At 42.6% G+C, this 17,875-nt stretch overlaps 1 protein-coding gene across 3 annotated transcripts in view; it reads left to right on the top strand.

The window, feature by feature from the left end:
- The first annotated feature begins 208 nt into the window (after nucleotides 1–208).
- Nucleotides 209–17,875, top strand: part of PCYT1B (phosphate cytidylyltransferase 1, choline, beta) — a 52,871-nt gene continuing 35,204 nt past the window's right edge. For 2 of the 3 annotated variants that reach the window (XM_018561141.1, XM_018561140.1), the window contains exon 1: nucleotides 209–573. In XM_018561141.1, coding sequence (XP_018416643.1) covers nucleotides 457–573 — 117 coding nt within the window. In that variant the 5' untranslated portion in view covers nucleotides 209–456. The remainder of the gene's footprint in view (nucleotides 574–17,875) is intronic. The other variant, XM_018561139.1, reaches the window with a different exon arrangement.

The following is a 17,875-nucleotide window of genomic DNA, read 5'->3' as shown; positions in this document are numbered from 1 at the left end:
GTAAACACACAGCCATAGTGCTGTGGCATGTCCTGAAATCTTCAGTCATGTGTTTTTTTCTTTTTTTTAAATGTTATTTTAATAACAAATGAAAAACAAGGCTCGTCTGCATTCCCCGAATGAGACATTGAGCCAGGCAAACTCCCAGGACTTGTGCTATGGGCAGGATGCATCATCATTGACTTAAAACTGTGCTGGGATGATACTATCCAACCACAAGGCACCATGCAAATGAGGCCAGTGCATTCTGTGCCGTGTGCTGTGCTGCTGCTGCCTGGTTGTTATAGTGATAAACCAAGGCCTTGTTCATCACCGCTTCCACTTATAAGATTTAAACAAGCACCTTCTGTTTCTCAGGGGAAAAATGGCATGAAGCTGGGAAAAATATCCACCGCCTAGAATACCCGAGAGGAGTTCTACATCGTGCGGAGAGCTACAGCAAGCCTTCTTCTGGCCATGCCAGTTCTCAGCCTTGATGCTGAGTCAGAAACAGGTATCCCAAATTCCCTTTGTGGTGATCTTCCCTTAGAAAGCATGGAAGAATTGGAACACACTTGTCCTCAGCCTCGCCTGGTGAGTAAAGACGTATGTACCATGTGCTCAGGAGTGACATGAAAGGGATTTTAGAAGCAAAGGCTTTGTGAAAACAACTTAGCTGCAGACTAATCCATCTGTGCTGGGTGTCTCGTTCAGGATCTGCAGTGAGGAAAGTTGCATTACAAAGCAGCATTTCTGTGGCGGTGCTGAGGCAGGATTCTTGGGATTGCTTCCTGCCTGTCTCATCCCTTCTCTAATGCTGCTTGTCAGTGGACCAACAAACTAGTTCTTGATGAGACACGCTGCACCGTCCACGATACAGATGTCTTGTCTCAAAGGTCATAGAAAAGGCAGTATTCTTTCTTAGCCCGTTTGCTTTTTTTCTATGTGTGTTTTAAAGAAGCACTCCGGGGGGAAATTATTATTAACCCTCTCAGTGGGGCTACCCCCGCACTGCAAGGGTTAAGTGCTCGTTTGTGCCTGGGAAGAAAAATAAAAAAAAGTTACACTCTCTTGATCCTCTCAGCTGGCTTGCTCTTAGAACGTTCCCTAGAGCCTTTCCTCCCCCCTGCTGTAGTGGTCTAAGGTCCTGTAAATCATCACGTTCCATACACAGTGTATAGATGTGAGGACACTGAGGGACATTCCATTGCTGTAGCGTAAGAGGAGACAGGCTGGAGGGAGCACCGTCACAGCCTGCCAGATTAGAGGTTCAGGTGAGTATAACTTTTTTATTTTAAGCCCTAGACCAAAACAAGCAATTACCCATTGCAGTGCAGGGGTAGCCACACTGCAAGGGTTAATAATAATTTTCCCTGGAGTCACTGTGATACTTGTTCCTGGTTACCCATGCAGCTTACAGGCACACACAGTGGCAGCTCCATAGGACCCTGCAAGGGAAAGGAGCCACCCTAAAACAGGAAATCAGGGCCAATGCTCAGGGGACCAGTTGATTCTGCAGGAAGCCAAAACTTCTAAACATCGAGGAGCAGCATTCATTGTAAGTGATTTTATCAGCATCTGAAATCGATTGCTATACAAAATATTTTATGCGCCACCAGAGAAAATCAGACACCGCACCCCTAAATATACAGTAACAACAACAAACCAAAGCAAAGGTGTCATACCCGGACTGAGCAGAACACAGAGAAATCGCATAACCACATATATGTTTTTAAACATTTGTTGAACTGTACATACTGTTAAAATAGTCGCCATCTTGGTATATATCTTGGTATACAACAAAATGGCGGCGCCCATAGCGGCGTGTGACCTCGTGCACCCCGCCTCCAAGATGGCGGCACACATGCGCAGAACGCGCCGTTCCCAATATGGCCCCCACTAGACATGTTTATTCGGACGAACCTGCAAATCAACGAAATTCAGTTTAGTCGGCGGTTTGGCGAATCTGAAATAACTAATTTATTATATGCCCGAATATACCAAAACTATATGCGGGCATACATAAACTCGTCAGCAGAACGAGCGATGGCCATATTGGCTGGCGGTGTGTTAGGCGCATACCCGCCGCTATCTTGGAGTATATTTTGGTATACACCAAGATGGCGGCACCCGAATATGCCATACCAACATACACTCCAAAATGGCGGCAGAGCGTATAATGTCACATGATGGTAATGTTATACACTGAACGTTTTACGCTGAACGAGCGGTGGCCACATTGGCATGCGGGCTCCGCCATCTTGGTGTATACCAACATACCCTTCTCTAATGCTGCTTGTCAGTGGACCAACAAACTAGTTCTTGATGAGACACGCTGCACCGTCCACGATACAGATGTCTTGTCTCAAAGGTCATAGAAAAGGCAGTATTCTTTCTTAGCCCGTTTGCTTTTTTTCTATGTGTGTTTTAAAGAAGCACTCCGGGGGGAAATTATTATTAACCCTCTCAGTGGTGCTACCCCCGCACTCCAAAATGGCGGCGTGCATGCACAGAACGCGCTGGTGGCCAATGTGGCCGCCACTTGTTCTACAGTTTATTGTGCAGCTTCGGATTCAGAGGCTCGTTGCTTCCAAATCCGAAACAGCATTAAAATTTGTATCCTTTGACAAAATGAATGAAAATGTTTTTAGTTTTCATTTGTTTCGGTCAAAACAAATTTTTTCGCCCTGAACATGTCTAGCCACCACGCGTCTCAAACAAATTATTATGTGCTCGATTACGTTTTTCGTATATTCGGGCATTTAATAATTTATTAATTCGAAATTTCATTGATTTGCAGATTCATCCGAATGCACAATTCTAAAGGTGCCCATACACTGTGCGATTATCGTACGATAATCGTGGGAAATCCTGCGATCATACGATAATCGCAAAGTGTATGGAAGTACAGTAAAAACGGTCGCACGTCTTCTGTCTAGGGAGCACGCTAGTAAACCAGCCGAAAATCGTACGATTTTCGGCTGGTTTGAACGGTGCGCGAGAGACAAATGCCGAACGGGCCGGTGTGCGTACGCGCAAACTGCCTGTTCAGCATTGCGGTCATCGCAAGCCCGCCCCTCAGGGGGGCGGGCTTGCAATGTTTGAGAGTACGATCTGCCTGTCCAAGATGGGCAGATCGTACGTTTTTTTATAATCACTTTACAACCATCGCAAGACTAAAGGTGCCCATACACCTTACGATTATCGTACGATAATCGTATGCGATCGACTTTTCGTACAACAATCGTAACGTGTGAATAGAGTGCCCGACCGATAGTACTGTACAATCGTACGACTTTTGACGGTCAAGCATGTTTGAAAACTTTGGTTGATCGTACGATGTTCGCATGGTTGGTGGCGTTTCCGTCCGTCAAAAGTCGTACGATTAACACTGCGCATGCGCAAACGAAAATAATTGTGGTCAATTACCGCAAGTCGTCCAGGTGTTTTTTTCTAACTACCGCTGATTGAACCTTGCGATAATCGGGGCAGGATGGGGCCGTCGTACGAAAATCGTACGACGGTTCGATCATCGGACGAAAAGTTTCGTCCGATAATCGTAAGGTGTATGGGCACCTTTAGGTCTTGCGATGGTTGTACAGTGTATGGCCACCTTTATAGTGATTGATTCCTAACCACATGCAACCCTATCACATACGATTACATGCAGTGTGCCAGCATTCTGCTGCTCTAAAGGTGCCCATACATTTTACAACCATCACAAGACCTTAGTCTTGCAATGATTGTAAAGTAATTAAAAAAAGTCTGAGGGGGGGCTTCCGATGACCGCAATGCTGAGCGGGCAGTGTGCGCACACCGGCCCGTTCGGTATTTGTCTCCCGAGCATCATTCCAACCAGCCGAAAATCTTACGATTTTCGGCTGGTTTTCTAGCATGCTCCTTAGACAAAAGACGTGCGACCGTACATTAGAAACGCCTTCATTCACACTGCACGATTCTCGTACGAGAATCGTGCAGTGTATGGGCACCTTTAAATGCAGCCTCTGTCACCCGATCATTAACTTGATCTGGTGACAGCTGCTGCTTGTGAATGGAAAATTTGGAATTCCTGCTAGAGGAAATCGCAAGTTCCTGCTGCAGGAATACCAAGTTGCACCTACTTGGTAGGTGTGAATGTAGCCTAAAAGCTGATAATGGCTATTAAGGCCTAATTAGAAAATTAGGGTCAGGGACCTTGCAAGTGTTTATCACTAGGGATTGGAGGGAGCATATTTTGTCATTGATACTGACCTAATAGAGCCATGTGGTTATATAAACTCAATGATGTCACCAGCATCCCCCCTTTGTGTACATGCAGCTTTGGGTGGGGAATGCCCCCATGGCAGCTAATTAGACCGACACTGGCAGCTTCTTTCTGGGTTCAGATGAGCTACCAGTTTCTGTCCGAATCTGAGCTCATCCCTGTTTATCACTGGTCAAGTAGAAGAGTGATCAAATCTTTACACGTGCCACAATTAATATATTCTTTGTTCTTATGTTTTAAAGTTCTTGAAGTAAAATATAACTTTGTATTAACATTTGTCAACAGGTTTTTTAGCACACTGTTTTCTGGAAGGTAATTTGAATGTATTGTCTAAACAGGGAATACCCTGTTTAGACAATATTAGGATAACATTTTTTATGCCTTGTTTTGACATATATCAGCAAAATGTTAAATGTCATTTAATTGAGAATTGAGAAATCGTACGATTTTCGGCAGGTAAGTGGCGTGCGCGTAAGATAATTGCCGCACGGGCTGGTGTGCGCAAGCGCACACTGCCCGTTCAGCATTGCGGTCATCGGAAGCCGCCCCTCAGCGGGGCGTGCTTGCGATTATCGCAAGTACAATATGCCTGTCCAAGATGGGCAAAGTGTACGTTTTTTTAATGACCTTACAACCATCGCAAGACAAAAGTCTTTTGCGATGGTTGTAAGGTGTATGGGCACCTTTATTCATATGGACTGTGACAGGGTATACGACTCTGTGTATGTCAGTGAGAGGGTGAAAAGGGCAGCTTTACCTGGCTAGGAAGGAGTTAAGCCTTGCCCCAACAGGTACACCTCCTCTCTCTATTAGCCTGCACCTGATAGTGACTCAGGAGCTCAGAGAGCGATCCATGCTGAACTGGATGGATGGATGCATACAGACTGGAGAGCGTCTGAATATCTGTGGGATAAGGTCTGGCTAGAAACTATATGTATTGGACTGTGGTTTCTGTTCATGTTCATTTATACTGGAAGCTGGAATAGCCGCTCCAGTAGGACGTAGTGAGGGACACTACTGTTAGTTAGCCTCCTAAGGTGGAGTGGGCCTTTTTATTTATGTTACTCTGGAGTTTCTGCTGGAATTCGTTTGTTTAAAAGGGAAAACGTACCCTGTTGATAAAAAGAAACGTTTTATGTTGAATGCAATAAAGCCGCATTTATTGCCAATACTGATCACAGACCAGTGACTTTCTTACAGGACCTAAAAATGATTTTTTTTATGGGTTACCTGAGCCCAATTTCACAGCAACAAACTGAAGTAGGGTATCCAAGGTAGATTTTCGAATAAATGTCCACACAAAAATAGCCTATACAGCTCCCGAAGGCGGCCGAGCGGCTCAGCCGAGCGGAAGGCATATGCTTCAGCTCGACTGAGCCGAAGTGACAGCCGAAGTGGGGCGAACCAGCCGAAGGCCTCAGAAATGACAGCTGGGCGGAGCCGAGTTATTATTCATTGGTCGGGACCTGCTAGAAGACTTTAGCAGGTGTCGGCCAATAGGAAGCAGTTCGGCGAAGCTAGCTGTCACTGCTAGCTCCGCCCAATTAGTTTTTTTATGTTCTTTTTTTTTTCTATTTTAAAAAATCTTTATTTTTTTTAGATTTAACATATTTGCATTTTTAATATCTTTAAAAAAAAACTTTTTTCATTGATTTCCTATTCTGCTCAGTACCACAGAGGTACCGAGCAGAATAGCTGAGCCGAATGCCACTCGGCGGCATTCGGCTATTCACTCACTGCCATTCGGCCCCTATGTGAATAGGGGCGAACAGCAGCGAGTGAGCTGCTGGAGCTTCGGCTCAGCCGATCCAGATGTTGAAGATGGTCAGCTGACCGAAGTGCAGCCGATTTCAGCCGATGCACGGTGAAATCAGCTGTACTGAGCTGTAGTGAATAGCCGAATGTTGTTCGGTTCACTTCACTACGGCTCGTTTAAGCCCGTGACACACTGCATGCAAAGCCGTGCAGAGCGAAGCAAAGCTGTCAGACACGGAGCTTCGCATGCAGTGTGTGAGCGGAGTGCAGCCAGACAATTGACTGCATCTTCAGCCAATCGGCTTGCACGTAACAACCGGATGAAGTTCGCATTGTGTATAAACACGCGGGCCGCTTGGCTGGAGATGTCATTTTTCATCTCGGGACGCTCAGCTGTGCGAGCTCTCGCAAGCTGACATGCCGGGGAGAAAATTACATGACACGCTGCATGCGAAGGCAGCACATCACCGCTCCACGCTGCTTGCAGTGTGTCACAGCCTTCATCCATCGTCTGCCTCTGGCAGCTTAGTGAGTAACCCTGTTGGTTTTGGAATGAATGGAGTTTCCTGAATGAAAGCCACATTCACATTCAATTTTGTTCGATCTGGAAAAAAAATGTCTGCACTGCTGTTGAAATGGATCACTGATTTTACCCCATCACCGATTAGAGAGTCAACCAAATGTTCTGAAATCAATTTTGTTTGCTCAAAATTGTAACCGTCTATACTTTAGGACTCATTCATACCTGAGCGTTTTGTTGCACCTCTCCCTACATGTGACAATGCTTAATTAGAAAAATCCCATTGTTTTCAATGGTGCCAGTGCACATCTGTTGTGTTTCCTGTAGCTCGACGCTTGTCCCGCAAAAAATAAATGACATTTTTTTTAGGCAGAATCATACATTTTTGGCCCACATGAACGTTAATGGGAAACAACTGAAATATGTGCATTTTTTGCACAATTTTGCGCCTAATAGCCATCTCCTCCTTGTAGCTAGCATTCCATTGGCTAAAACAAAATGCTCAGCTCAGCTGTGAATGCAGGCTAAAGTACAAAAGGCAAGGAATTCAGTTGTGAATGCTTAATACATGCAAACCTGAATCCTCTATTTATAAATGTTTTTACACAAGATTCATACAACTTTTTCCATGATTCACACATTTTGCAATTCAAGTCCAAGTTAAAAAATTTGTGAATCTTGTGTGACAGCTGTTTGATTTTTGCGTGAAAACATTTTTAAATGAACCCCTAGTGCGGCCTATATAATCTTCTAAGCAGTGATAGAAACAATGTGTTAGTGTTAGAGTTACCAGACATGAGAAGATGTGGCGCAAGACTCGGAGGTAAGTTGACATAAAAAAAAACCTAGTACATCCTATAGTTACGTGTTTTTGTCTTTTTGGGGAGCAAAAGAAAACATTTATTTAACCCTTTTCCTGCTGGACTAGTTTATTTTTTACATGGTAAAGACACCTAGAACCCCCAAAACAATATATATATTTTGCAAGCAGAGGACATGTATGATAAAATGGTGGTAGTTGCAATTTTTTATGTGACACAATATTCGCACAAATTTAATATGCTCATAATATTCTTTATCCAACCCATATTTTCAGTAAAACAATGCATTCAGAATAATTTTGGTACACAATGGAGGCAATTTACGAAACCTAGGGATGCACCGATACTTTTCAGATACCAGTGCAGAATTTTTGCATTTTCATGAGAACTACCAGGGTTGCAGCGGTTGCAGCTGGGACCTGGCTCTGGCGCTCCACCACTGTCCGGAAATCATTAGTCTGTATTGTTTTAGAAAAACTGTCACATGGCAATAAACAAAAATTTATCAGTCAGAGGTGTAACCAGAAATCACAGGGCCCCATAGCAAAAAATTTTATGGGGCCCCTTTGATTTCTAATTACACCCCTTGCAGAGCCCAATTAAGATCCCACACAGCCCACCTGAAGGTGACCCTGCAGAGCCCACCATAGACTCTCTAAGAGCTGGTCACACTCCTTACCTGTCCGCCTCCTCTTTCTCTACAGTCGGTGATGAGCCCCGCCTCCTCCGCCCGTTGCCGGGCCCGTCCCTCCCCCGTCGCTGGGCTCTGCCTTCTCTGATGCTAACCCCGTGCCCCGCCTCCCCCACTGCTGGGTCCAGCCTGCTCCACCGCCGCTGCTGGCTCTCACTGACTCAACATCGGCTGTGGGGAGGAACGCAGCCCTGCACAGATCACTGTCGGTGATCTGAACAGCGGCACATTTCTCTTCACAGCCACCAGTGAAAGCCAGCAGCGTGAGATGCCATAGCGACCCAGGCGGCCTGCAGGGCATCAGGAAAGTCCTGGCCGGACTCCATAGCGGCCACCTAGGTTGCCCCGGGCTCCATAGCGGCCACCTAGGTTGCTATGGTGATTGTTAGGCCACTGGTATCAGTACTTGTACTTGCAAAAATGGTATCGGTGCATCCCTTTATATTTATAAAGAACAAAATCCTACATTAAAACAGATATGTACAAATCTCATGAGCTCTGTGTGCTCCTTAAAATGACAGCTGACTCGTAACTTTTGAATTTTTCTCTAGTCTAGTCTTGGGTCTTGGAGCTCAAAAGGTATCTGTATTTTTACCGAGTACGGTACTTAGTATTGGTGCATCCCTAACCAAAACCATAACAGACAGAATCTGTAGCAGTTGCGCATGCCAATCAATCAGCTTCTCTCTTTAGTTTGTTCAGTTAAGCTTTCAAATTGAAAGATAGAATCTAATTGGTTGCCATGGGCAACTGCTCCAGATTCTGCCCACTCTATTTTTGATGCATTCCACCAATATATTCTCCAATAACTATGAGGTGAGTGAAAAGCACTCACCTCATAGTTCTCCTATAAGTACCAGACCAGTTTCTACATGTGCAGCTGCCTTGACATCTGTATTAAGTCTTACTAATTAAAATGTAAAAACAAGCTGTTACTTTTGCAAACTGCATTGATGTCCTTTTATAGGATTATAAATTGTATGGTGTGTTCTAAATAGGACATGTCTTGCATTTAAAAGATTGGTTATCTTAGAAAAAAAAACTGTTTGCAGAGAATTATGTTAATTATTCTACTAATTCCATGTAACTGATCAGAGATTTCTTTTAAAAAGCGTTGCGTGCGCACACCGGCCCGTTCGGCAGTTGTCGAACCAGCAGGCCACCAACTCGCCGAGAATCGTACGATTCCCGGCGGGTTTTCAAACATGCTGGTTTGATGGAAAGGCCACCAACTCGCCGAGAATCGTACTGCATGCCTTCCATACACTGCACGATTCTCGTACGATCGCGGGATTTCCCGCGATTCTCGTACGAGAATCGTGCAGTGTATGGCCACCTTTAGCCTGCAATGACTCGTTTAGTGCAACACCATTACAAGCTCTGATTTGATTCCCCTTTTCAACCTCAAAGAAAAGATGTACATGAACAAAGGGAAGACAAGCCAATACAAGTGAATTCAATTTCAACCCAGACCATTTCAAGTAGGAGGTCATGGAGGTACCATAGGAGGGGAATCAGCTGACGAAAACCTGTGCTAAGTGACATGCGTAAGCTTGCCTTTTCTGGAAATGCTAGGTGCTTGGCCATCACTTTTATAACAAGTTGGAAACTTAGAAAGCATTAAGGGCATTCGATCAGCAACCAGACCAGCAATTTGAAAAGGATACATTTTTCTCAGGGTTACCATTAAGCCTCATTATAACTGAACACGAACATTCAACCACAGGCATGGGAATTTTTAATACATATCACGCCACTGGCCCATGATTGGATTGAAGTTCCTAAGTTTACTTCATTACACTAAGAACAAAAACTATAGGAGTTTTTTAAATTTTTTATTGGTATAGTATTGAAAATGTTATTGCTGTTCGTCATTGGCACAATTATCAGGGATTTGCTTCTCCTGAACCTCATCAAATGCTGGAATATTCATTAATTGATACAATGAGTAATTGCATTTCATGAGTTATGCTTTATGCCAAAAACAATCATTCTTTGTTAGTCATGTCTGGAATTGTGGCGATTACTGATCTCTATAGTAAACAAGTTTGCATTCATTTAGATCACAGTGAGATGATGGTCTAAGTATAGTGCATACTGGGTACCAGTATAATTAATGTACAGAATGCACTTGCCTAATGGAACAATAATATCTGTAATACCACATATGGGATTAATACCATTTGGTTGAATATACCCCATGGACGTGGAATGGCACATATGAGCACAAACAAAATGATATCAAATGGTACAAGGAGAAAATTGCAATATCCCTAGGTACCAGTTAGAACTTATCCTCTTCTTGTCTTGCTGCAGTGACGTAAAGCCTGTTTGGTTGCTATGAGCTACTTAATTTTTCACTTTTCTCATTGTACTATGAAGTAAATAATGTTAAGATGGGATTATAGCTGCAAGCTAGTTAAGTCCTTGACTCTTTATATGTCCGTGTGACCTGCTTCAGACTCCAGACATAGTTGGATTAACAGGGTTTGCAAGACTAAACTTCTACAACTGCTTTATTGCACTTCATAAAAAGAACCTCATACATCTTAAAAGCACTGAGCAAATGTTGGAAAATGTATCCCCATACAGGTTTGCAGATTATTGCTTCCCAACCCATATAACTCTTCAAATAGTGAAGATAATAATTTTGGTAGTGTGTTTTTTTTAAAAAAAATGTATGGGATACATTTGTAAAATTATACCAAAATCAAACTACATTTTACAATTCTATTTTTCTTTAATTGAACTCCATACACAGATTTCATAAGATTGCATATTGGTACACCTCGGGACATTTCTAAAAAGAAGTAAAATGCACCTGTGCCCAGACTAATTCATCTTCAAAAATCACAACAAAGCCCTGGTTCACACCAGTGTATGTGATAGTGTGTGTGCTTGTATGCGCATTTAAATGTGTTTATTATTATTATACAGGATTTATATAGCGCCAACAGTTTGCACATCGCTTTACAAAGTGGAGAGAGATAGTACTGTTACAATACAATTTAAATATAGGAAGGTTAGGAGGTCCCTGCATGTTATAGCTCACAATATAATAGGAGGGGCAAGTGATATAACAAGTAATAATTGCACAGCAAGAGCTAATGGAAGTAGTAAAAGGACTGTTATTATTTCCAGGTGGGATATGCTTCCCTGAAGAGATTAAATTTCAAGGTTTGCCTAAAGGTGGACTGAGTAGGAGATAAGCAGACAGATTGGGGAAGGGAGTTCTGGAGGATGGGAGAGGCTCTGGTGAACTTCTGGAGGCAAGCATGGTAGGAGGTGACAAGGGAGCTAGAGAGCAGGAGATCTTGAGAGGAGCAGAGAGGACAGTTTGGGTGATATTTTTAGATGAAGTTGGTGATGTAGTTTGGGGCAAAGTTGTAAATGGATTTGTATGTTATTGTTTGTATTTCGAATTTTATTTGTTTAGCAAGTGGGAGCCAGTGTAGAGAATAGCACAGAGGGACAGTGGACACTGACATCCATGTTATGCCATTGAGAAGGTTAGTGATGTATGAGGAGACAGAAGGGGTGAACTGAGGAGTGGAGAGATAGATTAGGGTGTCATCAGCATAGGGATTATTATTATTATTATAATACAGGATTTATATAGCGCCAACAGTTGCGCAGCGCTTTAAAATATAAGGAAGACATTACAATTACAGTACAATTCAAGACAAGGTGGTAAGGAGGGCCCTGCCCGTGAGGGCTTACAATCTAAAAGGGAGGGTGTTGCAAGCCGTGGGAGGTTATCAACTGACCCAAGGAGGAGGTGTAGATAGAGAATAGAGGAAGAGGAGGTAAAATTGTAGGTGACACTGAAGGTGCATGAGTATGTGTGAGTATGAGTATGTAGTAGTGGACATTGGTTTTAGCAGTTAGTAAGTTTTTATGATGTCAGTTTCTGTGGAGTGTTGTAGACCAAAGCTAGATTGAAAGGGATCAAAGAGGTTGTTAACAGTAAGATAGTTCAGTCGGTTGTAAACTAGGTGTTCAAGAAATTTGGAAGTAAACGGGAGCAAAGAGATGGGTCTTTAAGTGTTTAGACTTGTGGAGTCCAGTGAAGGCTTTTTTAGTAAGGGGGTCTCCAATGCTTGTTTTAGAGGGGTGGGGATGACTCGATTAGAAAGGGATAGATTGAAGATGGTAAGGGGGTCTCCAATGCTTGTTTTAGAGGGGTGGGGATGACTCGATTAGAAAGGGATAGATTGAAGATGTGGTTAAGAGATTGTAGGAAAGGGCTAGATGGTGACCGGAGTAGTTGTGAGGGGATAGAGTCCAGGGGCCAGGTGGTTAGGTGGGTGTTGGACAAAAGAATAGCAACTTCATCTGTGGTAACAGGGTCAAATGAAGAAAGTATTGAATGTGGTGGTAGACAAGGTGTGTTCGGAGGGAGTGATGTCTAGACAGTGGAGATTTCATAACAAATTGCATCAATCTTGACTTTGAAGTGCTTTGCAATCTCCTGGCAGTCAGTGAGTTGGTTGGAGGAGGTGGAGGATGTTAATTAGTGTGATGAAGTAGGCCTGTTTGGCGTATGGAGGCAGGTACTGTATTTTTGGAGGGCAGATTTATATAGGGTGAAGTCTTACAGGCATTTAGATTTATGCTGCCATAGTTGCTCAAGAGCACAAGTATGTCTTTTGAGTCTTCTGGTGTCATCTGTTTGCCAAGGTTGTAGTGGACAGGGCCTAATTCTGTGAGTGGTGAGTGGGGCAAGTGTGTCCATACAGGACGAGAGTGGGCTATTGTAGAGAGAAGTGGAAAGGTCAGGGCAGGACAGAGTTATGATTTTGTCATAAAGGTAATCTGTTCCAGAGTAGAGAAGGATTAAAGGGGTAAAGATTTATACAAGTAATGGTTTCCTGGTTGGCGGGATAGGAAGGTAGAGATAGGGAGAGTGTGAAATAAACATGGCTGTGATCAGAGAGTGAAAAGAGAGTGAAGATATTGCAAGGAGTACAGTGGTGGGAGAATATGAGGTCAAGGGTGTTACCATCAGAGTGAGTAGAAGTGTGGTTTTTTTCTTTGCATTAGGCCAAAGGAAGACTGAGTAGCTGAGAGGTACCTGGGGTGTTGACCTTAATAAGGATATTAAAGTCACCAGGAATATCAGTGGGTATTTCAGAGGAAAGAAAATACCAGAGTAAATAATAATGAGGACCCACCCTCAGTTGCATTGAAAGAAAAACTGTGGTCTAGCTTGCATAATGGAAATTGCCTTAGTCACACAGGTGTTAAAGTGTTATTAAACCCTTGCATGCTTTTGCATATATCTACTGCTAGCAAGCAGTAAATATATGCAAAACGATAAAAAAATTACTTTTTCAAAGGGTTAATACTTACCTGTGTCTCCGCCGCACGCTCCCGTCCAAACATCTGAAAATTTCTTGGGCGGCCGCAAAGGATCTTGGGGCGGGCACATGCGCAGTTCATGTGTTCGGCCAGGAGACGTGGAGAGACACAAGGTAAGTCTATGGAGCAGTGTGCACCTGCACAGACTCCGTGGGACATGAGCGAGGAGGAGGACAGAGGAGTCAGCGCTGGATCGGAGACCCTCACCAGCGCTGGAGGGACATCTGAAAAATACACTAAAGAAGAAGATGGTCGGATTAAGTGGCATGATTTAAGGTAAGTCCCTACACTAACATTGGGGGGTGGGAAACATTTTTTATAAGCCTTTAATGTCACTTTAATTAATGGCTGTAGTTTATGCCTAGTGAACATAGTAACACACAGACAGTTCAGGGAGAGAATACTATTTTGGATAATAAAAAAAGTATTCAGTTTTTTTTTTAAGACACACAGACATTTGAGAAAAATTAGGGTGGCAGGAGGGAAGCCAGAAAGATTAAACACAGTGGACATTAGCAGAAGAGTAGACAGCGGGTATGCATGACAGTGAAATAGGAGAGAAGGCAGCAGGGACCTGAAAATGATTAGATGTATCAAATAGCTTCCTATCTCAGGTTCAGAACTACAGATCTTCACCAAATGTCTCTCCTCTACACATCACTCTCTCTTCACATATGAAATGCAGCATATGAAGGCAGTGGGTACTTAATATAGTTTATATCATAGCTCCCAACTGTTCCTCATAGATCTCTATAAAAAAAAAGACTGGTTAACTACTAAATTGGTTATGCTGCACTAAACCTTTCTTCCAACTTCATATATATTAGTTGTTGTTTTTTTTAAACCAAAGTGAAAGTTTTGGGTTAAATCAATCATTTAAGCATCTTTTGTCGACAATACTTTGTCCTAAACAGTTTCCTTTTTTTAATCTAAAAAAGTTGCCTACAATACTGCCATCACTGACCACTACTAGATGCTGCTGCTTTATTCACTGCTTAGACTCTACCCCTTAACCCACCTTCCTGGAGCTGCCGGCCTCCGACAGAACTAATCATTGCTTTGAGGAGGTAGAATGGGTCTGAGAAGGTGAGCAAGAAGACTACCAAGCCAGTCTGACCCTGATTCCATCCCCCTGCTTACCACTGTCTGCGCTGGTGCCAGGTGACATGTTAGGATTCCATTTGGATTCCATCCCAACACACATTTCTTAGAAAAGTTTTATCTTAGGTGGACCTGAACTCAAAACATAAGGATTTCTTATGTTATAGGTAACACACAGAAATGTTAATTGTGCCTAGGCAGTACCCTGAAAATAAACCTTTTGACTGGAATTCCTCCTGAAAAATTGCAGTGTACCTCCTGGTATGTGAGTGTGCCTACGAACATTCTAGTATTTGTATGTGCTTTGGCATTCCTGTGCCTACACCATCATAGCTGTTTATCTGCATTAAGAAATATAAGGCTACTAATAATAATGACTGCTAGTTTTAGGAAATTTGGAGTTCGATTTGTTGATGCTACTACTGTGCTGCTCACTGTTCTCCTTGCTAAAGGCTTTGACATGAGAAAGCAATGACCTGCCTCTGCCAAGATGGCCGTCTCCACAGAGAGACAAAGGCATGGTATGTCAGTGCTGGGCAAATGATCATCTGTTTGTAATATGTAAGAAGGGATTTTAGTTTTAAATTGAGATTTATTATTTTTGAACAGACAATGAGTCAGTGCTATTTTCTTATAGTGTAAAAAGATATTTCTGCCAAGTTTAAATCTCGTTTTGGATTCCATCCCAACAATCTATGCTAAATCTATCTATTAAGAACATTTCATTTGAAATATACACTCAACGGCCACTTTATTAGGTACTAGAACCGGGTTGGACCCCCTTTTCCCTTTAGAACTGCCTTAATTCTTCATGACATAGATTCAACAAGGTGTTGGAAACATTCCTCAGAGATTTTGGTACATATTAACATGATAGCATCACGCAGTTGCTGCAGATTTGTTGGCTCCACATCCATGATGCAAATCTTCTGTTCCACCACATCCCAAAGGTGCCCTATTAGATTGAGATCTGGTGACTGCTGAGGTCATTGGGGTACAGTGAACTCATTGTCATGTTCAAGAAACCAGTTTGAGATGATGTGAGCTTTGTGACATGGTGCGTTATCCTGATGGAAGTAGCCATCAGAAGATGGGTACGCTGTAGTCATAAAGGGGTGGACATGGTCAGCAAAGATACTCAGGTAGGCCGTGGCATTTAAATGATGCTCAATTGGTATTAAGGGGCCCAAAGTGTGCCAAGAAAATATCCCCCACACCATTACACCACCACCACCACCACCACCACCACCAACCTGAACCGTTGATACAAGGCAGGATGGATCCATGCTTTCATGTTGTTTACGCCAAATTCTGACTCTACCATCTGAATGTTGCAGCTAAAATCGAGACTCATCAGACCAGGCAACGTTTTTCCAATCTTGAACAGTATTGTCCAATTTTGGTGCGTCTGTGCGAATTATAGCCTCCGTTTCTTGTTCTTAGCTGACGGGAGTGTCACCCGGTGTGGTCTTCTGCTGCTGTAGCTCATCTGCTTCAAGGTTCGACGTGTTGTACGCTTAGAGATGGTATTCTGCATACCTCAGATGTAACGAGTGGTTATTTGAGTTACTGTTGCCTTTCTCTCATCTTGAACCAGTCTGCCCATTCTCCTCTGACCTCTGACATCAAAAAGGCATTTTCATCCACACAACTCCCGCTCACTGGATATTTTCTCTTTTTTCGGACCATTCTCTGTAAACCCTTGAGATGGTTGTGCGTGAAAATCCCAGTAGATCAGCAGTTTTTGAAATACAAAGAGCAGTCCGCCTGGCACCAACAACCATGCCACGCTCAAAGTCACTTAAATCCCCTTTCTTCCCCATTCTGATGCTGGGTTTGAACTTCAGCAAGTTGTCTTCACCACGTCTAGATGCCTAAATGCATTGAGTGGCTGCCATGTGATTGGCTGATTACCACTTTGTGTTACCAAGCAATTGAACAGGTGTACCTAAAAAATGTGGATGTGAGTGTATATGTAATGTTTTGTATATATTTTCTTTATTTTTTATTGCATTCAGGAAAGTTAGACAAATAATTTGTGTTTAGTCAGGTAAATAAAAAAACATTTTATAATTTTTTTAAAATTTTTTTTTTAATTTATTTGCATCCAGCAGGTGGTGCATTCAAGATTACAGTTGTTCTTCAGCTGTATTAGCCCCACGCAGCTGATGACTCGGTACAGGGACACACACTTTCCTCCTAGGTCTTAAAATGACACTAAACTCAGGAGTTAACCCTTAAAAACACATTCAAGTACCCCAACTATTAACACAAATGTATTTTTTTTAGCTGTAGAGCATCAAATCATCTCTGAGTTGGTGCTGACGCTGTCCTCCCTTCTGAAGGGTGGGTATGTTTGTTCCCCATGGTCCCTGTGTGTGTTGTAAAGTATTGAAATAGTCACCCGCGTTACAAGGTCAAACATGCTGGTCGTCTATTATTCAGATGCTAGGCAATCATAGTGACACAGTGCAAAAAACAACGTTCCAGAATCGAACTGTCAGTGTGTTTGCCTGATGAAGGGACTGTGTTCGAATTCCAAAACATTGCTTTTTTGTACTGTGTCACTATGGTTGCCTAGTGTCTGAATAAAAGACAACCAGCATTTTTGACCTTGGGGCGCAGGTGACTATTTCAATACTTCTGTGATTTATGCTGCACCATCCGTAGGCCATACCAGCACCCACCTTCGTATTGGTATTTCGGTCTGGAGTGCCGTGGATTGAAGACTATTTGTGTTATAAAGTAGCCACCACTCCAAGCTGGATCATCATAGACTATACCTTCAGTGCAAATTAACTAACTAAATGTGAGATTGTAGTCATTCAGAGTTGATTTGAGGATCTACATCTAAATGATGCACAAATAAGATACATTTTTGTTAACAGTTAACTTGAATGCATTTTCAAGGTTTAACTCCTGAGTTTAGTGTCACTTTAAGCCTCTCAGACAGAACAGTGAGCAGCTACACTGGGCTTTCTTATTAGAAAGCCTAGTACCTGGAAAAAAAAGTGACAAAAATGGAATAGAAAAATGGATGCAACTTGTTATAAATGTTTATCTAAGTATTTTAAATATAAAATAAAAGATCAGTTAACATTCTAATAAATTAACATCAAATTTACTAAAAGCTATCATTGTTTCACTTACTGAAGTTGTACTATGCTCTGGACCCTGGGTTCAACGCCATATGCATACAGTTTGTACATTCTACTGCATTATAAAAGCATACTGGCTGGTTAATTGTCTTTAAGCCAAGCTCGAACTAATGAGTATGATAGGGATGACAAGTTCCTGGGGTAGGAACTGATGTGAATAATTTAATGTTCTCTGTACATCACTGGTATGTATGTGTGTGTGTATATATATATATATATGTGTAT

This window comes from Nanorana parkeri, unplaced genomic scaffold (genome assembly GCF_000935625.1).
Source record: "Nanorana parkeri isolate BGI_ZX_2015 unplaced genomic scaffold, ASM93562v1 scaffold503, whole genome shotgun sequence".
NCBI lineage: Eukaryota > Metazoa > Chordata > Amphibia > Anura > Dicroglossidae > Nanorana > Nanorana parkeri.
The sequence above is the reverse complement of the archived record's forward strand: the minus strand, read 5'-3'. Positions and strand labels throughout refer to the sequence as shown.